The sequence below is a fragment of the Epinephelus fuscoguttatus genome, linkage group LG9, assembly GCF_011397635.1.
Source record: "Epinephelus fuscoguttatus linkage group LG9, E.fuscoguttatus.final_Chr_v1".
NCBI lineage: Eukaryota > Metazoa > Chordata > Actinopteri > Perciformes > Serranidae > Epinephelus > Epinephelus fuscoguttatus.
In genome coordinates this window covers 38,206,404-38,229,796 of record NC_064760.1, presented here as the reverse complement: position 1 = coordinate 38,229,796, position 23,393 = coordinate 38,206,404, and the positions used below count along the sequence as shown (strand labels likewise).

The 23,393-nt window shown below is 39.9% G+C and overlaps 1 protein-coding gene across 1 annotated transcript; it reads left to right on the top strand.

Moving 5' to 3' along the window:
• The first annotated feature begins 7,082 nt into the window (after positions 1-7,082).
• LOC125894300 (LON peptidase N-terminal domain and RING finger protein 3-like) lies at positions 7,083-19,396 on the top strand. Its single transcript, XM_049585614.1, has 12 exons — positions 7,083-7,936; positions 10,625-10,743; positions 10,848-10,970; positions 11,456-11,572; positions 11,646-11,853; positions 11,968-12,052; positions 13,349-13,463; positions 14,026-14,147; positions 14,765-14,923; positions 15,035-15,197; positions 15,320-15,469; positions 16,300-19,396. The coding sequence occupies exons 1-12, from the start codon at positions 7,243-7,245 to the stop codon at positions 16,456-16,458; spliced, it is 2,214 nt and encodes a 737-aa protein (XP_049441571.1). The 5' UTR covers positions 7,083-7,242; the 3' UTR covers positions 16,459-19,396.
• Positions 19,397-23,393: the final 3,997 nt, after the last annotated feature.

Below are 23,393 nucleotides of genomic sequence, written 5' to 3'. Positions count from 1 at the left end.
CCACCGCAAACACACTATGGAAATGAGTCAACAAAGTGGCAGCCTCAACAGACGTGACAGATAAGCGACAAATCATATCATGAGGCTGTTTCAAAAGCTGTTAATCAACAAAGCCATCAATCATACAGAGATTCAAGCCTTATTCAATTTATCATTATTATTATTTATTTATTATGTGATGCCCCCAGAAATTTTTCATAGGGGTGTACAGATGGGGCCACTGACATTGTGGGGTGGCACACCAAAACCAAAAGCTATAGTTGAATTTCAGGAATCTGGTTGAAAACTATGTCAGTGTGAGAATTAAGGAATTGCATGCTGATAGACTTTGGTTTCTTATTTTACAGTTAATGATACTAATCATCTGATATGCATTGACTAATACTGGCTCAGTGACCATTTTGAGTTCCACAACAATCCTGTTATATATGTTAAGCATCTGCATGTGTTTGGTGATTCTTTGTTTTTCAGATATGCTGGTTGTCCTTTTCCTTTTAGAAGACAAATATACACTCACTGGCCACTTTATTAGGTACATCTATTCAACTGCTCCTTAACACAAATAGATTATTAGCCAATCACATGGTGGCAACTCAGTGTATTTATGAATGAATGTGCTTGTTTCAGTACATTTCAATAATCAATGCGACTGAAAGGGTGTAGGTAGAAGCTAAAGCTTATAAACACCTACCCCTTTTACCTTACAAAATTATACTCGACATAACAATACAAATACAAAAGAGCAACGTTCAAGAATTTGAAATGAATCATATCAATATATTCCCCAACTCTTTTGATAGTTTTGTCATATTTCACACAAAAATTTCTCAATTTGTTTTGACAACATTTTCTTGAGACACAGACGAGATGAACAAGAAAGATATAAAAAATAAACAAAAGTCATATATATGTCTTCAGGGTTCCTACACATTTGGAACTTCAAAATTCCATACTTATCCATACCCTAATTTTCAGACTTCTTGGCGTTTTTTGTTTGTTTTTTTTAGAGAATACGCGACATCTGAGTAAACATATCAGTGTATCATATTTCACATCATATTTAATCATTCTTAATAGGCGATTGTAGCCAAGTACCATAATGGCATGCAAATAAAAACTCCGGTAAGTTCAATGTCTGGGCTGAGGCAAAAAGGTTGGGACTCTCGGTGCAAGCGATGCAGTAACGAGACGTCTGTGTTTTTTCCTTTTATGTGGCTCAGAATCGCCTTGTCCCCCATGTTGTCGATGCAGGGTTCAACGCTAAGGTTTTTTTTCACTTGCCCGGTCGGACAAGTTGGTCACAGATCTACTTGCCCGAAGTCAGTTTTTACTTGCCCTATAAAAATTGTTTAATTTACGCGCCTATCAAATAACAGTTATTTTTATGTTATGTAATCTTTATTCACACTGTATTTATTAATTAAAACAACATATGTCATGTATTGTAGCTTAATTCCTACACAAATATGACAGTGTCAGGGCTTAAAGTGAAAATTTTTCCTGAGCCTGAAACCTGTTCTGCTGTATTAACACTGGGTTTGCTTCCATCTCTCTGCCCTGCTCTACTCTACTTCAACGCTACTTAGCTCTCTTTCTACTCTACCAGTAGACTACCACATCCACCTGTTGCACAAAATGCACACAGCAGTGTTTCCCCTAGGAAGGAGTTGTAGCAGCGGAGGTGAAGTACACGCATGAAAAATAACTTTCACATGTGTGAAACTTTTTTGTATGCTTGCAAAGCACAGCCTGCTGGGATGTTTTTGTGTAACTACTGGCACCATAAGGGCTCTTTACTCCAATGGCCTCCACAGTCACCAGATTTCAGTCCAGTAGAGCACCTTTGGGATGTGGTGGAACGGGAGATTCTCATCATGGATGTGCAGCCAACAAATCTGCAGTAACTGTGTGATGCTATCATGTCAATATGGACCAAGATCTCTGAGGAATGTTTCCAGCACCTTGTTGAATCTATGCCACCAACAATTAGGGCAGCTCTGAAGGCAAAAGGGGTCCAACCTGGTACTAGCAAAATGAGTTTTCTCAAGTTTAGGGGAGACTCGTGGATACCCATAAAACCTATTTTCATTCAAATATCTTGAGGTGAGATTTCAAGGGACCCCTTTGAAAGGTGTTATGCCAGTTATTCCCTCACCAAAATTTAGCCTAAATTTGGAGCATGACTTATTCTCCTTGCCAATAAGCTATGCCGACATGATTGCTAACAATTAATGCCCCAGGTTGTCTAGTTTCAAAAGATACCAAGATATCTGCTCTAGCTTGAAAAATGAGCACACCACAGCCTCTTAAAGACAGTAATGTTGGTCCATATAATTCAATTAAAATTTAGCTTAAATCAATTGAATTATATGCAATTTAAAATGTGTTATATCTAAAATACCTAGAAAAAGCATTATCTTTCACTAAACATTAAAACACACACAAATTGCTAATTAAAAAGTGAAGAAAAAATACAAAAATTATGTTTGTAAAAGATTTAGATGTGAAAGCTACAGATACTTTAATTTTTAATGCTAACATTATTCATCACTGTAATAAGTCAGTGACTATCAGCCTCCATCCCTCCATAATGACCATCTAATATGATTTCAGTACAGATAAAAAAGGCAGTATTTTACACACATCTCTTCTTTGTGTGATAACTAACAGACCTGATCCTGCCTCGCTCACAAACAGAAACCAACACAAATCAGATTTTACTTGTTTTGACAACCATAAGAAAAAACTCATCTGTTCCATGTAGTGGCAAAAATGTAATTAGCATGGTGATACACATCTTACACACATACAGTGGCTCAAACTCACAACTCAAACTCAAATCTGATTTAAGACCCCTGTCACATGTAACCTTGATTCTTTCATGCCTCTCATTCCTGTTTGTTTCTGCATTCCTCCCCAAAGGAATGACCTGAAATACAATTTTTCTTTCTCTGTGAAATAAGATACCTCTGGTATTTGAGACAAGCACAAGTACATGCCTGTTATCCATCACATGAATATCCATCCTTCTTTCTTGTATAATAGTCTGTGAGGAGACTTTGAGGACAACTGCTGGTCCTGGCCTAGTCTGCAAGGTTCAGACAGTCTGTGCTAGAGGACCCAGCTAGACGTTGGCCTATTTAGATACACACATAACAAGGTTTCAAGGTGTGAAGGGACAGAAAGATCTCTGATTGTTATGCATGTATGTCTGACTGGTGTGTGTGATCAGTGTGTGTTTGCATGCTTGTATAAGACTCCTCAAATGTCCTCATTTGCATATATGTCAGTCTGTCTGTTTCTGCATGCGTGTCAGTCTGTGTCTGTCTACAGTGGAGTATCTAGTTAGGGTTTGTGTCTGTGTGTGGGATTGAGTTCACAGGCTAGACCGGCCGACCTATATTACCAGCACCGCTACTACTGACATGGACACTGATCGACTGCCTAGCCTATAATCTCTGCTCACACACACACACACACACACACACACACACACACACACACACACACACACACACACAGAGAGCTAACAGGTTTTATTTTGAGGCTGCAGGATATACTTCTTCAGGTAATGCTTATAATACCATGTAGTCTAGAATCCAAACAATTTGGAGGACAATCCCTTAACCAGAGTCATTAAACTCTGACCTACTTCCAGCATTTTTTAAGAGTCATGTAACTGGCTATATAGCAGCCACTGTGCCCAAAAGTAGCAATTACAGGTATGACGCACCCAGAATTTTGTATAGGGGTGCCAGATGAGACCACTTAAAGTCTGGATGTGGCCCACCAAAACGAAAACCCGTAACCATAACTCAGTTGCAGGATTTGATTATGTTATTCAAGTATATAGTCCAGTTGAAAACTATGTCAATTTCTTCACCCACATTTAGCCTAACTGAAGTATTATTTATCCCCCCCTCCCAATAGGCTATGCCGACATGGCACCAAATAATGCCTTAGGTTGTTTTACAAGATACCTTGATGCTAGCTTAAAAAAAGAAGGAGACAGCCTCTTTAAGACAGTGGTGTCAGCCTCCAAGTATTTTTGCCAGGGTGGGCCAGTGTGGGGGCCAGCAGTTGTATCAGGGTGGCCATTGTCCCCCATGGCCTCACCTTGGGGACGCCACTGATTCAAATGCTCAATGCAAATGCTGCAACAGTACAACAAGTAATGTCAGTTACATATTAATATCTGTTTAAAGGCTGTAGCGGCAAAACGCCTGAGGTTGTGGTTTACTGCTTATGAATTTAACTTTTCATTTGCAAGATGAGGAATGTTTCATTCATCCTTTAATAGCTACAAATGCATGTCTCTGGGAAGGACAGAGCATACGACTGTATAAATAAGTCTGGGATTGTACTGCACGAGGTGTGATAGAGTTTGTAAGAGGATGTTTTGCTCTAGTTTTGCTGTTGTTAAACCCGGCCCCCATTTACTCCATTTATCAAAAAATGTCTTTGTCTTTGTGTCTTTGTTCACTGTGGAGGCATGTGATAAAAACAAAGTCTTCTTCACAAATTCAGCGTAACACGGGGTGAGTAACAGATATACAAATGATTATTTTTTGGGTGAAGTGCTCCTTTAAATAATGCTAGAAGCACATATAGTATATTATAATACAGCCAGTGATAGTTTTTAAAATATTCATCACTGGAAATTTTGGTTTTACTATTATTAGTGCTAGTATTGTATGTGACACCTAGGTTTATATGATACAGTCTTACTTAAACCAAAGTCTCAATGTGTCACATTTTTTGTCGCAACACTTTTATGCAACAGTGACTGGGTAAACTTCAAAGTTCTACTGGGTGACTGTTGCCTGTCAGAGTTATCAAACACAGTTTGCTCTGTGGCAGCGTCACAGTTTGATAAGTTGATATTTGGCCAAGCTTTGTGGCGTATGCTGTCTGACGCTCAGGAAAGTGATCTGAGGGGCAGTGACAAGGAATGACGTGCTCCCCTGTTAGTATATGTAGAAGAAAAACATTTTAGACATAATGTTATGTGAATGTTATCATGAATGTATGATTTGTACATAGTCCATGGTCATGGTTGGATATTTTTCAGAGGCCTCAGAGTTCACTGCCATTACTCCACTATGTGTTAACATAGCAAATAGTGGTTTGCGGCTATATTACTGCTCTGAATGTTGGATACAGAACCAAGACCTTGTAGATGATATTCTGGCCACACACAGGGCAACACAGAATTGCGATAAAGTGTATAAGGCTGTGTGAAAGTAATATTACTTTATGTATTTGGTATATCTATCTCTGTCCATGCACACGTGCTGTGCCAAAAGCTTCTGTCATCAGATATGTGTTGTAATAAACTTACATATTCAAGGAAGGACAACTGAGGCTCCTTGAAGTTTTCCACATCAGTATAAATGATCCCTCTTCAGATGTACAGTTTGTGTAAGAGCTGGTCAGGTTTACATGCCTGTCTGAACTGTCTCACGGGCGGAAGCAGCAGACTGGTGGGTATCAAGGTGAAGTGAGTGAGTGAGTCCTTCAAATATTTATTCACTGCACAGTATTGACAGCACGGTATATCCCAGCGTTGTAGTCAAGACCAGCTTAACCAAGACCAGGTCATGATCAAGACCAGAATGTATCGAGACCGGGACAAGACCAAGACTTTGAGGGGTTGAGACCAAGTCAAGATCAAGACCAGACAAGCGCGAGTCCCACACTGCATGACACACTTATGATCAAATGTGGAAAGCACAAACAACAGGCACTCCTGAAATTGACCTGAAAGAGCCTCTAAACACACCCACAGAAAACAAATAAAGATCCCTCTTCATTCAGCCATTTTATTTCCAAACTGCATTTATGTGTGTAGGCTATGGGTAAGTGTACCATGAGAAACGTTTTAATAGAATAATCAAAAGCCATTGCAGAGGTGAATATTCTGTGTGGTTATTTTTCTGTTTTCTGTGAGCAAACAAATGATAACACTGCAGATATGAAATAAACTTAACAGCAGTTTGGTGATATCTCCACAGTTAAAATCCCAAGTCCTCTATGTCTGAGACTGGGACAAGAGCAAGTAAAATGTGACCAAGTCCAAGACGAAAGTCTGACATTCAAAATGTCAGTTTGACAGTGAATGGTATTATCGCATCCAAAGATTTGTCAAAGTGCTCATGAGCAGAAGCCTTCACATTCCCACATTTCTTCAAGGGTATTGCATAGGGCAACCCATGTAAACTGTCCTCAACGCTTACATTGTGCTCAAACTAATGCCTGTGTAACATAACGTTTAGTATATAGCATTTCCAAAGATAAGTAAATGGAACTTCTACTTGATCTATAAAAGAAGTAATGATTATAATCAGGTTTTCTAATTGTAAAAGAACAAAGAAAACAACTTACGTAAAGCAGTTTTGACAGTCACATAACTGCTTTACCTTTTACATGACAGGTGAGGAGCCGTAATAGGTCACATAACAGGTCACGCTAGCAACTTATTGTAGGTCACATATTTCCCCTATTTGTTGTATAATATGAACAGAAATTGGGAGCGAATGCCTCTAAGAGCCCACACCCATGGGTTATTTACTGTGTCCCAGATGTGTTTTATAACTCTTTAATTTCTGACCACCAAACAGACCTGACATCACACCCCAAGAAACTTCATTTGAGCATTTTTCTCTCTTTCTCTTTTTTTTTTTGGTGCATAGGGCTATGACCTGATTCTGGTACATAAATAAAACTACTATAGGTCTGTCCCCTCTGACCAGCAAAGACAGCAAACTCACTGAAAAAATATAATTGAACATGAATTATTATCATTTGGAATAACTTATTGAAATATGATTCTAATAAAGTTCCTAATGTGTTGGGGAGTCCTCAAGCTCCACCGCCAGTGACCTCTGATGGTCCCCCAGCTGGGCTCCCACACTGACCCGCCACTGTTTACTTAAGTGCCGCATGCAGGTCAGACTGGCTCCGGCCCCCCGACACTGTTACATGGCAGATTGTTTTGTAACAGTTTTTCTCAAGTCGTCCAATGAGAACAGCTGGCCAGCATCACATGACACAACTTTTACATAACATTTTTTTTCTAATGCGCTGGGCCCATTGAGAATAATATGGGTGCTTCCTGACATGAACGTGCATCAGTGTGGTCAGTACTTCCCAGCAACGGATGCAAACATGAATGGCAGTTGGGGTATCGACCTGATATGCACCACATAGGTGAGGAGACACACTTTGAGCATACAGCTAGGCATGGGGACGGAGAGTGAGAGTATGCTGCAGCTTGCAGCGGAGGCTTTCCAGTCGAAAAACTTCGACCTAGCTGCGGATATCTACGAGTGCCAACTAGCGGGTCTCGGAGATCCAGGCAGCCGGCAGGAGCTGATGGTGAAGCGGGCTGACGCTCTCGCCTTCGGGGGCAAATTCACGGAAGCTTTCAGTGTCTACAGACAAGCGTCGGAGAAAGAGCGACTCAGACCTGTTCACCTGGCCAACCTCATAGAGTACCTGGCGGGTAGTATCAGGAGGCAAGACCTGGGTGACAGTCAAACCAGGTGCCTGGGGAGAGGAGAGGAGGGAGAGGCTGCGGTGGCGGCTCGATGCCCGGGAGTTGGTGCGACAGGTTTCGGGTACGAGGACTTCTCCTGCCGGATATGTCTGAGCTTTCTGTTCGAGCCTGTGACCCTGCCGTGCGGACACTGCTTCTGCAAGAAGTGTCTGGAGAGGGAGGTGAAGGAGCGGCAGGTGATGTGTAAGGAGTGCAGGGACAGCTCCAGGGTAGCAGACGTCCAGAGTTACAGGGTCAATGTGGTCCTCAGCAACCTGCTGGCCAAGTGGTTCCCCACCTGGAGCCAGGCAGGCCGGCTGAGGCGGGAGGGCAACGGACTGTACGCCGAGAAGAAGATGGAAGCAGCGCTGGAGAAATACAACCAAGCCATACTGATAGGTGGGACACTTTACTGTTATATGTTAGAGCAACTTCACTGTTATATGTAAGAGCAACTTAACACATTGACATACAGTGAGCATGTCTCTACTGCGTATGTGACTGGGCTAAATATTTGTGCTTCTTAAACTCCATGTTTGCTGTTGTTATTCTTCAGTATAATAAGGTTTATGCTACATACTAACATGTCAGGTGACTTATCATGAAGCCGTACATAAATAATATATCGCAGTTATTACATATGACTTCGTTTCATAAGTGCGTTATATACTGTGAGACACACTTCCCGGCAGCTAGCTGCCTCTACTGGCATCTGAGAGTCACAGGGCCATGTGTTGGATAACACGGTTATGTAGGCTGGGCTAGTGGACCAAACATTGCGTAAGCACGTAACCCGCCCCCCTCAGCTCCCTCATTGTATAACGTCAAACAATGATTCAGGCAAATGTGGGTCAAGGGTACTATTGCAGGCCACCACTAGGGACGCTTCTGCTCATAGCATGAAACCAGAGGTTTATAATAGGCAGAGGTGGTGTGGTGATCAAACAGGTGAACTGTGACCTGCAGACAGGGATTATATGTAGTAAAATAACTGATAGTATGCACAGATTTACAGTTAGGATCTGTGCTCTGGAATAAGGGCTACTTCATAAGGATTCATATATGAATCATGTAAGAGATGAGATGTACTATGCAAAGTTGGTAAAGTGACATAAATTTAGTTTTAGTTAAGTTTTAGTTTAGTTAATTTAGTTTGGTTAAATTAGACTGTGTAACAGACTCTGAGGCACTTTGTCAACTGCTGAAATGGAGAATCTCCTCTAACACGGAGGTCTTATATGACTGGGATACATGACCTAACCTCATTTGACTTCACTGTGTTGTTCTGCAGCAGCACTGGTTGTGTAAGTTTAAAGTTACTGGTTTCACTGACAGTTGAATCCTCTGATAAGTATACCAGAGTTTCCCCTGGCCGATTTGTCGACAGCTGACAGAGGAGATAGACATCTCTATGCACTGAGTCCCCACCAGCAGAGCATTTATCTCCCAGCCGATGCAGTGGAACTGCACAGGCAGCTGACTGTTGCTGAGCTGGGTGGCTCCCACAGTAATAGCATGGGGTTGTCCTGGGCTGTTTCCAGGGTCCTATAGCATGCTCCAGGATGTTACTCAATGTGATTCATTCAGAATGTTTAGTGAGGGTGATGTGATAAATAATGCTTAACAAAGAATGACATAACGCTCATATTTTGGCGGGACTGGCTTCAAACTGCAATGACTTGCAGAAATGACCTGCAGGATGTTGATCTTTGGTCCTGTGGGAGGGGTTAAAGGCTGCCCCATTAACTCTGTCACTCTGACATTTTTGGTTATTAACTAAAGCATGCAATTTCTACTGGAACACTTGCTTAACTAAAGAATTTGTGCAAATCAGTTTGTGAGCTGAATCTCAGGAAGGCAAGGAAAGTGGAAGCTGCTGTACCTACAGAAACTGTTATGTGCTTTACCCTGTTTATCAATATATTTTCTGGAAATATTTTTAATGCCCTTAATTAAGGTCGAATCACCTGCATGGTGTTTGTACTGGGCAGTTTGTGTGTGTTTGTGTGCTGTACATTCATCCCACTGTGGGGGAAAAATATTTGCTTGCACCCTCAAATTGTGGGGATTCACCTACCAACTGGGTTAACCTCTTGTTGTGGAGTTAAGACATAGTTTTAGAGTTAAATTTAGAGTTGGATCAGAATTAATCCAAGGCTGAGGGTTGTGTTTGCCATGTGGTAGTTATGGTTAAGGTTCGGGTAAGCCTGCGGGGAATGAATGCAAGTCAGTACAGTGATCACAGTGTTATAATTAGCTCAAATGTGTGTGTGTGTGTGTGTGTGTGTGTGTGTGTGTGTGTGTGTACACATGCATGTGTGTGTGCAACGAAGCAGTATCATTCAGAAATTGTGCTAAGCATGCATTATATCCATCTTTTATTGCAAGTATTGTGCATGATATACCTGATACTGCACGTGCATTTACATCTACAACCTGTAGGTCACCTAAAATCTTTTAAATTGTCCTGTGAAAGAATCCCTTCTGCTCTCCTGCACCTCTATTTCTGTGTTTATTTCATGGAGTGATTTACTACCTGTGCCTGTACTAAAGCCAGAGATATATTTCCCCTCTGATTCCCATAGGGCTAACTGCGACATTTGCATAAGTTTTCATCGTTATGAAACCTGGAATGTGGGTGACCTTGATAGTGCTGCACTGGTTTTGTAAGGCAGCACGCTTTTTTTTTTTTTTCCAGAACGTGTTTTATAATGTGGAAACTGATCCATTTAAACAGTCCTTCTGTCATGTAACTTGAAACCTTATATCACCAGTAAATTCAGTTTTTCAAGACATAAGAAAATAAACAGGTGGTGGCCTTGCTTTTTTTTATATATATATATTTCTGCAGTGTATTGTGAAACAGTTGCCACAGTATAGGGGTCATTAAACCAAAAATGCACTGATTTCAGCTGCCCAAATGTGACAATCTGCTACTTTTTTCTGGTTAACATCATTGTAAAGGGAATATCTTTGGCCTTTAGACTGTTGCCCTATTGTCTTGTAACACTAACAATCTAACTATGGTTGTAAGTAACAACTACCTGACCAACTGATTTATTTAACTGTCCCTCTTCTCCTCTTCAGCACCCATGGACCACATACTGTTCAGTAATCGCTCCCAGATCCACTCCAGTTTGAGACGCTATGACAAGGCTCTGAGAGATGCTGAGATGGCCTGCAGACTTATGCCTCACTGGTCCAAGGTATAGCAGACAACATTTTTCTGCATTATAGAAATATATGCAATAATAAGTTTATGTTCATAAAATGTAAAAAGCTAAGTGGTATGTCTTCCTCCTGCCTACAGGGTCATGTTCGTAAGGCCCAGGCCCTGGTGTCACTGGGCAGGACAGAGGAAGCTCTTAGGGAGTATCTGGTCTGCCTGTCTCTGGAGCCTGACTGTAGACTGGCCAAGACTGAGGCCCACAAGGTAAATACAACATCAAAATTTAATTTTACAATATGCTTATCCCAGCTGTCACCCCTCAAAAGACCCTATTGTCATATATCTCAAGTTTACATTTCTTATTATTTGCTATTAACATCATGAAGTTTTACTACATAGTTAACAGCTTAAAACTATTGGCGAATAAAAGCAAAGCAACTTTTCCCAGGTGTTTTCTCATGCCACAGTGTGTGAGCACAAACACCAGGATGCAGTTCACTTCACGGCCTTAGAGAGTGGTGTCACTAATAATAAGGATTTGCTCAAAGTTTCATACAGAACCTTTAAATACATAGAAGAGGCCTCACAGTCTACAACTGCATTAAGCAATTTGTCATTTCTTGGTTTTGTCCAGTTGTGTCTGGCTTATTTCAAAGACAACATGACACACTGCATTAGCATTGGGGGATTGTTACACTATCATGAATGCATATACAATAATCATATTATTGTATGTTGTCTTCTTTCAGCTTCTCAGTGATCTCCTGGCTCCAGTTACAGATCAGGTTCCTGAGCACATCTCAGACTGCTCCAACACACTGTCTTCCAGAGCACACATCAAGAGCAGCATTAACACTCCCTCCCAGGTAAGAGATGCTCCACATCTGGCAGTCAGCAGTTAGAAAATAAGCATGACATTAAGGTTTCATTTTCTTTCAGATCTTTAGCACCAACTTGTTGTCATCAGCGTCCAGTCTTGCGCCCGCTCCTCCTGCTCCAGAGGGCAGTGAGGTCAAAGGTCAGGGAAAGCCTGAGGTCAGGAGACTGGATCACCGTTTTCTCCTCAAAAGGAAACGGTGGAGCATGGAGGAGGAGGTGGAGGAGGGAGGACAGGAGAGTAGCAGCGATCACAAGAAAGGCAAAGCTGGTGAGCTTTCAGAGTTTGTTCACACATATGCACCTAGCCCAGCAACACATACACACCCCCTCCATTAGCAGAATTTGTGTTTTACTATTTTGATTTGATAATCTCTCCATTCAGATCCAGCAGAGGCAACTAATCCATCGAGCTCTGCAGTTGGTGACGTCTTGGACCCCACAGATCTGGAGTGTTCTCTTTGTATGAGGTGAGCTTTGCTTTACAGCTTGATTCAGGCTTAACCTTTATTGAAAGTCACACAGCATGCAGTTAAGTTATCAGTTGTATAATGTGTGCTCAATTTTCGCTGACAGTTATGTAGCCTGTGACGAAATGTGTGACATGCAGCAGCTTTTACTACATCATTATGCTGCCATACAGCCTTTAAGAATGGAATAAAAAAGTCTTTGTCTTTGCTAATGTGGGTCCAAACTGCTGATATTCACACTAACAGACAACCTCATATTTATATTTATTTCACTTTCTTTTTTGGTCGACAAAATGATTTATTGATTAATCTAAAAAATAATGGAAAGATTAAAAGGGGGGCTTCGGTATTTTAAACCTGGACTCCATGTTCCAATTTTTTGTGTCTAAGTGACTAAAAGAGACAACAGTTTTGAATATTGGTCCAGTATTAAGTGAGGCAGCTGTGAAACATGCAACATAATGTTAATGGGCAATTGTGCACTGTCAATTTACGCCCACTAAAAGTGCTTATTTTTGCCACTGACAGGCTCAGATTTTTCATAGCATTGTCTGATAACATTATGGAAAGGATCCCTACAGAGATACTCCTCTGTGTTAAAGAGTAACATCTTTTTTATTTAACCTGAAACAACCCTAAAATTGCTATGGCAAAAAACTCCATTTAAAGAAACAGCATTCATTTGTCATCACCTATGATCATAAAACACACTTCATCCAACCTTGACAGAGTTGACCAGACACTGTTTCAACGATCATCAACTCTGGTTTGGTTGAAGTAAACCATTAATTCACCCACTTGCAGATGTAAACATGCTGGCTCTATACAGGCTATAACTATTGTTAATTTATATGGAGTCTGGTGGGTTTGGCGATGGCAATTTTGAGGCTGTTTCTGATTAAACAATAAGGATTTTAATTTTGGACAAAGAGGTCAAGGGAGGTGTCCCTTCCATGATATTGCCAAACAGGTATAACAACAATCTCAGCCTGTCAATTGTAAAAATAAGCACTTTTAGTGGGCATAATTGGACGGTGCACAAATGCCCCAAGTGGTTACACTGCAGCCTGTTTTGCAGCTGCCGGTTGCAGCAGCCTTGCATAATGGTGGATCAGTTTCAAAAATGAATGTCTCTATTAGTCATTAAGACACAAAAACATGGGGAAATGGGGTCCAGGTTGAATAATACCCAACTTACCCTCTAATGGCTAATGAAAAAAAATGTTATGGTTGCAGCCTCACACTCTTATGTCTTATGACTTTGAGCTGTTGTATTTTTATATATTTCCCACCCAGACTTTTTTATGAGCCAGTGACGACACCGTGCGGTCACACCTTCTGTCTTCGGTGTCTGGAGAGATGTCTGGACCACAACCCGAGGTGTCCACTCTGTAAAGAGGAGCTGTCTGAGGTATGCCCTGTGATACTCTCTCATAGGATTATAACATACACTGGTCCACAAGGTGCCACTGAGCGTAATCTAAACTGAAACCAGTAATTATTTCCCTGATCCAACTTTTTCTCCTCCGACACCGCACTTAAGAATATTTGCCAATACAGTGTACCAAGCAGATACCAGCACTCTCTTTTTCCCATATTTAAAATCTGTATATCTACTTGTGTAAGTCACTGGGGTCATTTTTATGTAAGGAAACATGATGCCAGGGATTGCTGTTGATCTAAATGTGGAGTTGGTGGCCTGCCATGACTGAATGAACGTAACTGATAGTGGAAATGCTGAATTTTGAAATGACATTGACCCACAAACTGTTGTTTAATTTGGATCTGTTACATCACAAATGATACCCGATGTCTCAGTAAGGTCACAATCAGGGTGTCACACACAGAACAAGGTGATCTTAGGGGGCGAAATATAGAGCAAGCCTCAACATGGATGGCATTGAAAACTCACTCTATGTTTCTTTCATTATAAACACATTTCTAACATAGGACATGTCTGTATCTCTCTCTAGTACCTGGTCCAGAGGCAGTATTGTAAGACAGTGGTAATGGAGAAGCTGATATCGAAGTATCTTCCCTCTGAGCTCATGGAAAGACAGAAAATCCACCAGGATGAGATGGCTGAGCTCTCCAAGTATGTTTGTGCCCTCCTCTGCTCCTCTCCTCTGTCTTACAATCAGGTTTCACTTGTTCGTTATGCTCTATTTGTTCTCTTCTCTCTGCTCTTGTCAAATCCTTTCCTCTCACAGATTATAGTTTATGTTTAAGAATGTGTGACTGACATAACACATTATGTGAATGTCCTGTTGTTTGACCCACTGACCTAGAGTAGATAACACACGTGTTTGACACACTGACTTCTTAGCGTGCATCATCTCAGGCATCAAGTATCACTCTCCTTGAGCCGAGAGGAGACTCCAGTAAATAACTTCTCTTAAACTGGTGCAAAACTTATTCACTGTCACAGAAGCCAGTGTTGTTTTTTTCTGGGGTTTTTCGGTCTTTGGTCTAAAGGTTAGTCGTGAGTGATGGTGCAGATTAAATTTGCACAGTAGTGAGGTAATTATAGATGTTAAAATTTCTGTTTTATGAACATTTTAAGGACCTTTCACTCATTTTGGCGTCCGAAATTGAGATTGACAAATGAATTCTTGACCATGAAAACAGAATATAAATATTACACTTCCTTGTATCATGACGCTGCTGTGCACCACATTAAACACATGATCCTTTATTCCTTTCTCTCCTCAGTCTTAACAAGAATGTGCCTATATTTGTGTGCACCATGGCCTTCCCCACTGTGCCGTGCCCTCTCCATATCTTCGAGCCGTGCTACAGACTGATGATTCGCCGATGCATGGAGACGGGAACCAACTGCTTTGGCATGTGTCTGGGAGATAACCTTAAGGGGTCAGTACTTGGACAGTACCTGTGTGTGCTTGGTCATGTGTTAAATACAGGAGTGTAAGAGTATGGATCCAAGAAGTGTAACATCGCAGCCTCTCCTTTTTGTGTTTCTAGGTTTGCAGACTACGGGTGCCTGTTGGAGATCCGTGATGTGAAGTTCTTTTCAGATGGCCGTTCAGTTGTGGACACCATCGGCAGACGGAGGTTTAAAGTCATTCAGCACAGCGAGAGGGATGGATACAACACAGCTGATATAGAGTACCTGGAGGATGTTAAGGTATGTAGGAGTGGACAAATGAGGAGTAGCTAGAGGGTTGATGGGATGGAGAAGTGATGGCTTTATAGAGAAATTACCAGCATTTATTATATTCAAACATGTATGTGTGTGTATGTGTGTAGGTGGAGGGTCTGGAAGAGCGTGAGCTGCAGTCTCTGCATGACATAGTGTACGACCAGGCTCTGGTATGGGTCAACTCCTTAAAGACAGAACAGAAGGAACGCATTGAAGGACACTTTGGACCGATGCCTCAGAAAGACTCTGCACTTCAGGTATACAGACACAAATACAGACACAATTTACCAAGTGACGGGATGTAATCAAATTGTGAATTGGAGTTACGGTGCTGTTGGCTAAAACCGATGAGCAAGATGATTGGTGGGATGTAGAGGAAAGTATACTGTCCGACTAACCATAGACCGTTCTTGGAACTCCCTTAAAGGAGCTCCCCAAGAACTACATAGGCCTATTTAAGGGCTTTTTTTCTGTTTGCATTTGCACTGCCAGTAGGAACACTGAAGTGATGCACTGTAAGATGGCCAGTGGTTGGTATAGCAATGTCAGTTTCCCTTTGAATAGTCAAAATTGCGTTGTATTTCCACTGCCTGGACTTCTGGACATAGGGAAGTGGGGAGAGGAGTGGAAATAGGCTTGGTGGATAGACAGAGCTGGGCGTTGTCCACGAAGCAGTGAAATTGAGTGTGCCAAGTATCCTAAACATATGACCAAGATGTAGAAGGTAAATAATAAAGAGAACGGGACCCAAAACAGAGCTTTGAGGAACACCGCTAGTAACTGGAAAAGTTTGATCTTAAGTTGGACAAAGTGAGTGTGGTCAGAGAGATAGGATCTAAACCAGGCAAAACAGGTGCCAATGATTCCAGTGGGAGATAATCTCTCTAAGATGTTATGTGAGATGGTATCGAAAGCTACACTCTGATCAAAAAAGATGAGTATGGTTAAAAGCCTAGACTCAGCTGCCATCATCATTTTCACAAAGGGCTCAGTTTTCATAATAAAAGCCAAGTTGAAATTTACTGTAATTTTCTTTTTACTTTATTTAATCTTTAACACCCTCTCATTGTGTCTCCTCCTCCTTCAGGACAGTCCTAACGGTCCCTCATGGTGCTGGTGGCTGCTAGCTGTTCTTCCATTAGAAGGCCGAGCCCAGCTGCCGTTTCTGGCCCTCACCTCTCTGAAAGATCGCCTCAGCGGCATCCGCAAGGTGCTGCTCCTCATGGCCCACAACAGGCACCGGTGACATCTTCTCCACCTGCCTGGAAAATGCAGTAACCACCTGCCCCCCATACGCACAGACACACATCCTCCTCCAAAGCAGCAGTTGACCTGTTGTTCTTAATTTTGATGCACAAAGAACTGACATTGATGTTGTTGCACCTTCTTTGTTGTAGCCCCATCCCATTCACAAAATAGTGATGGACTCATCTGCACATCTACAGCAAACTTTAACTAAAAAAAAGCAGCAACAAAGATGAGAGTAAGCTGAATACATAGATATCTTTGTTCATAACATTCTCTTCACACCATACAGAAAACCAGCCGTGCAGACCTGCAGATTGAAGCTATGTTCAGACAGAAGGGACATCTGATTTCTTATGACTGTCATTACAAGCCACATGTGACTAGATTTGGTACATTACATCACCTTCTGTTATAACATTGGATGTCACTGTAACAATACTAATGCGCACATGCTAAGTAGCTACGTGTTTTTGTCTAACATTTCCAGGTGTACAGCAACAAGCTTTTGTGCTGTTATGTCTTCAAATGTCCAGGTTCCACTGTTGCCTTTCTGGCCCTCCTCCATGTTTATAGTTCTTTGTTCTTCCTCATGCTTACATTTTGTTTGTGAAAACAAACTTTGCAGTCTGATATGAGTGATTTTTCCCCAAAACAGGCTGAGCTGTCTGAACATAGCTTTAAAACAAAGACAAAACAATTTCCCCAGATCAGACATACAAATTCATTTATGGCAAGTACCATTGATTCAACCAATCAGTGTCCACTTGCTGTATGTCTCTAAATGTACATAGAAATTCTGCAAGAGACCAAACAATTTGCCTTTTGTGTGGTTGCACTCACTACTGTTGAGTGAATAGTAATAATAATAATAATAATACTGATTAGATATGATTAATTTGTATGCCCATTACTAAATGTAGACAGAAACAGATAAACCTATATGTTTACTATTCTGCCATCTTTATTATAACTTCAATAACAATCATTTTTTGGCTGCTATTCTGTCTTCCTGTCCTCCTTGCTTCCTTCATTGCTGTCCCTGTCTGACACTATGCACATTATGCTGCATGAATAACAATGTACTGAACTTTTTCATTGCTTGTTCTTGTGTTTCATTCATCCATGTTTTTTATTTGTTGGAATATTTTTTTCACTATTTATTTTGTCGTTATTTATGCATGCCGTGACATTGTTTACATTTTACAGAAAGAGATGCTGAGCTGCTCACTTTCCAAAGGCTTTTTGTTTAAACTTAACCCTTGACCCAAACGTCAGTAATAATATTCTGTAATGTTGTAGGGTATTATTACTGTTATACAACTATTTACACAATCAGCAGGGGGTAAAGAGTTGGGGCCAACATAGCTGCCACTGAAAACTAGCCAGGACAAACTCTAGAAATTTGAGTTGAGGGCAGATTCTCTTCCAGACCACATATTTTTAGAATGCCGGTGACCCAAATCAGTGTAGTATTTGTATTGGCCTGTGTCAATCTGAGCTATGTTGACTTTAACATATTTGGATTCCCCCTCTGTCAGCAGCCTCTCTATAGCAGAGGTACTTGTAATAATTACAGGCTTTAAGAGAGCCTGGCAAGCAATACCTGGATTTCTGATACCATTATGTCCTAAGTATATTTATTCAGTATTTATTCAGACTTGTGTTGCACTTCCACTTTAAGTAAGGGAAAGAAACAGAGCAGACAGGCCTCAGGATGTGCATTTCCACTATTGCTAGTGTCAGAATACTTAACTATTTGTATTACCACAGAATAAACTCAAATCCTCTAATGACTTAATCAGTAAACAGTCCCTAAATGAAAGCCTGTCTGCACTGTCTAGTAGTCCAACGCTATTGCTACAGATCTCCTTTCATATGGGTTTGATTGATGTATGCTAAAGGCTGGTGCCTTCTGTCCACAGAATAACATGGTGTGGAACAATTTCACATTAGGTAGTGCATACTAGGCCCATTTTAAGGTTAATCTCCCTTCTTTTGCAAATTTTAGTTCAGAAAATGATTTTCATGGAAAGAAAATTTGTATATATTGATTTGGAGAATTCCCACAAATATATTTCTGAGAAAATGGTGTTGTTAGAAAAATATTGAGGCCTTGCTGATGTCTGTGACATGACTGTTTTTACATGGCAAGAGCTAAATCTCTGAAAAATGCTGAAAAAAAGCTTTGCCTTTAAAATGTTTTTATTTTATATACGCATGTTTGATTTTACATGTTTCTATGTCAGTCACGTTCTTTGTATTTTATTATTTTCTTCACCTTAGTCGTGTGTTTATTTTGTCTGTATTTCACCTGTAATAGTACAGGGAGTGTCACGTTAAATCATCCACATTTATTATTTTCTGTTGAAGGTTAATGCTATAATATCGAGAAAGTGAATACCACAATCTTTTGATATTTTCCCCACAATAATTTGGTGATACTTTATTGTCAGGTGGTTGCAATATGACACAGAATGTAACAGCAGTACTATAGAAAGTACTATATAAACTATATAATCCATTGTGTAATGATCCAAGTGTTAAATTATATTAGAAGATTTCTGTCTAAAGAGGCATGTACTATTGAACAAGTGCTGAGAAAATAAGATTAACTGGTTTCAGCTATCTCTCCAAAATGTATAAAACAATAACCTTTGTAATGTTTGCTAATATTGTAGCTGGTGCCCACTGAAAAGCTATGTTGCTCAAACTGGGCAGGAAATGGAAAAGCCATTAGTCAGATATAACCACACCTCCAGTATAAAAGCATATCTCAGAGATATTTCAAATTCAGAGACGCATGTATTTCCTTATAGATGTGACGAGGTAGAGGTAAAGGGAAAAGCCACCGAAAAGAAAGTCACATATGCTATTTTATTTTTTACAATTTGTAAGCATGAGTATAAGTAAAAAAAAAAATATTTAAACTCCCTCAATGAACGAGTTCATCGTTGACAGTGAAGCTTCTTGATGTCCTGACTGTACAGACCGTCACATGAGCAGCTGGTGTTTTTCCTTTTTTTCCCATCACAAAAGTTGAAGCATGACACCAAAATGGGTTTTGTCTTAAAACTGATATCTGTGAATTATTATTCATCTGTGACAGCAGTTCCAGTGCCTTAAGTTGGACTTCTTCCATTTTCACTTTGATGTATAAACTGCAATAGTGACTACTGTATGCTAACGTTTTGTGCAACAACTTTGGGTTCCCTAAATAACATCTTAAGATAATGTCTTTAAGGACCTGGACTATGGCAGAGGGGTTTGTGTTGGAAAAGTGATTAGTATTATTATTGACATATAACACCAGTTAATACTAATCCATTATGTAATCTGGTTCCCAGAAATCCTACACATTAAGTTAGTCTAATTAAAGCATTCAATAAGACATTAAGACATTTTGGGAAATAAGTTTGGGAAGTTAAATTAGGTGGTGCCTATTGCCCTCATGTTTTTGCATTAAATTACGAAGCTATTAAATGTAAACCTCCACCATATTCCAGGTTTTTGAATCATTGTGGGTTAGAATTGACTTTTTTCCACACTGACAACCAACACACTTAGCCTTAGCTCCTGCAATCCTGGCTGACTCATGTTTTTTTTTGTGCTTTTTAAATATATATATATATATATATATATATATATATATATATAAAAAAGGATGCATTTTTTCCATATGCTTGGATTATAACAGAGATGATTTCAGAGGAGAAGTGTCAATCAGGAAACTACGGAAGCCAAAAATGGCCATGCTTTCATTTAAAAAAAAATGTGGCAAAAAAAAATGTCTTTCTCTAAAGATCACTAGTAAATTATTCCATTATCTACACCGGCAGAAACTGCATTCTGTCTCTCTGTTAAAGATAACACTCCCTGTCATTTAAGGACAATCCTCCCTGACAGTCACGACAGTGATCTTGAAGGCTGAAGTCAGGCGTGATCAAATGAACCAAACACTCATTTTCAAGCTTGCCATAATTATCCGCTGATCTTGATGATAAATTAGCTTGTTATCTCGAGAAACTGGCCTTTTGTTTTCCCAAGAATCAACATATATTAATTAACCTGTAATCACTGGAAAACTTTTTATCTTTTTATCGTTTCGTTATCTTGTGATGATGAAAACGTATTTAACTTGTGATTTTGAGATGACAGCATCAAAAAAATGACTGCAAGCACGACCCTTCTCGGCTTCCATAGAAAACAGCACAGGTTATAAGCTATGACCCAGTGAAGATGTGAACACAGTGGCATTTGTCTTGGTGTCAAGTATTGAATCCTTAAAGATTAGGATGGGTTTAAGCTGCTGCTGCAGCTTGATGGTGTCATGTTTGACATTTTGTAGCACTCCAAACTCATGATAACGTTGATCATGCTGACAAACTTCCTGTAAGCTGTAAAGTGGCTTGTAATTTCAATGTCTCCAGTTTGTTCAGTAACCATAACAAAATAACAACAGTGTAGATGTAGAAGTGGCATCTTTTTGATCTTTTGTTATCCAGCTATGCAAAAACAGTAGGATGGGGGATTACTGATGCCCACTGATATCTTGACCTTTCAGAATTCAACCACTGATCTTTTGAAGGAGTGTAACTACCTCTAGCATCCCTCTAGAGCACTTCCACAAAGAGAGAAAGAAAAACTATGCTTCCTAATTTTGTTGTTTTCTTGTCAGTCTTGTTTAATCTGTGTTGAAAGTGTAATTTGAGAGTCTAAACAAATAATATATATCATCTGTGTCTCATCACTGCTTCAAAAATGTGCTTTTTTTTCTTAAGATTTGTGCCCATGTCAAAATGCACCATCTTCATCAACACTTCACACAGAGTTTATGTCACTTTGTCAACTAAAACTGCAAAAATTCATAGGTTTGTGTGTAATGTATTGGATACTGATCCCAAATATTTGAAGTATTTTGAGGAGCACTTGATTTATCTCACCTCGCAAAGTGAAAAGCTTCTCAGAAGCAAAGTGTAGGACTTCTTGTATGTCCTCTCCTGTTAAAGTGAGTTGAAAAAATCCTAATATAACATCATCTAACTTTAAAGATCTTAATGTCCTAAAAAAGCTTTTCCAAGTGCTCCTAATATTTTGAGATATTTGCGCTAACATCAGTCACTACATGGCCTGCTTCTTTCAAAGGCTGTTAACCTCCTGTCCATGGCCTCTAAATGTGTCTGGGTGAAATCGCACAAGATGAATGTATGTATGTCTCGACATCTCTCTGATGTTTTCTGTACATGTCTGTTTTTGATAGTAAAACTTTAGTATGCATTACTTTTGCAAAAGTACAGTCTTGAAGCTGCAACTTGTGAATAAACCAAAAGGTTTGTGTTCTCGGCTTGCTTGAGAACACACTAGACTGGACTTGAGTCTGATGTCTCCTTTCTTTGTGTTCTCCTGGGTTGGCTGAGTTTCTTAGTATAAGATCAGATTTCTGGTTACATCACTTTGTGTTCAATAATTCATAAGATGAATCAAACCTTTCAGTGTAGTCGGAATTCTTTCAAAGCACAATGGTCTGTTCAGTGAGTGATGTGGGAGGTAGTCAGCGTTTTCAGCAATACAACTCCAGTTTTGGAGATTTTCATGCAAGTAAAATGTAATCTTCAAAATAATAGCTTTTCTTTGGGAAAAAAAAGGAACACTGTAGTTTTGGAGGGCTTTACAAAGAGAGACATAAACATAGAGAATCACTTTGTACTAGACTTTTATGCATTAGATAAAAAGATTAATACCAGATTGATACCAGTCTAGTTTAGCATGCAGACTTAGCCTGGGAACCAGAGGAATCTGTGAGCTCATGTTTTATTTGCTCTAGCAGACACGTCTCCCTCCTCGCCAATTACAACCATTTATCTAATATGGAGCATCTTTGATATGATGGCTGACAACTGGCGGAGCCTTTGCATTTAGTGTAAAATACATGATGACGCCATTTTTGGCTTGCGTACTCTCACGCTGACACGATGGCGAGCAGAGACGTAGCTTAACCCTTTGAAACCTGAGTAAATTGGCTTGATTTCTTTCAGAAACATGGGAAGACGGCAATAAGCAATGAAAGATGAATTGACCCCAAAAAATTGCAAGAAATTAGTAAAAAGAGAAAATCAAAAACAAGAAAATTAGTTTAAAAAAAAATTCAAATTTTAAATATGTAATAATATTAACTATTAATATAACTTTCACCTGGCTTTTTTCCCTAGTTCAGTATTTATTTATTTATTTTTAATTTTTTCTTAATCTATATATTTGTTTGCAACTTACTCATCAAGTTGCTCATTGTCTCTTTTCCCATGTTTTTGAAAGAAAAGGTTCCAGAGGTTTAAATACTTGAGAAAGGTGTCCAAAAGCAACACAAGAAAACTGATGTTGCTCCAAGTGTCAGAGGGTTAATAAAAGAAAGTGTTGGTAAGGCACTAATGAAAACAATCAACATGGCTGCTGCTCATATGGAATTTTTTTTGTTGAAGTAGGCTACTACTTTCACATTCTGATGTCAAAAACTCATTCACAGACATTGATGCTACACCGTTACAGCTTATCTCTGCAGGCTGCAGTCTGATGCACTTGTCCATTTCTGAGCGCTACGCTTCGTCACTCTGATTGGTTGCAGGTCTATATAATTCAATGTATCCTAATACAACGATATGCCATAAAAATGCACATGCAACAGTTCATATGATCTTCTACAAGTTAGTGCCCTGCAAATGACATTATTTACTTGACATAAAGTTACGTAATTGACAGTAAGTTACGGAGGTTTAGTTTCGGCAAGTAAAGTTACTGTGGTTAGGTTTAAGAAAAGAAACTTCGTAGGGGCATACCTTAAAATGACTCAAGATTCACACGCCTCCGAACTCCGGTCTCCTGGGGTAAAGGTCTGTGTTTTGTTAACCATCCACCACCCCAACCTGTGTGGGACTGCTTCCT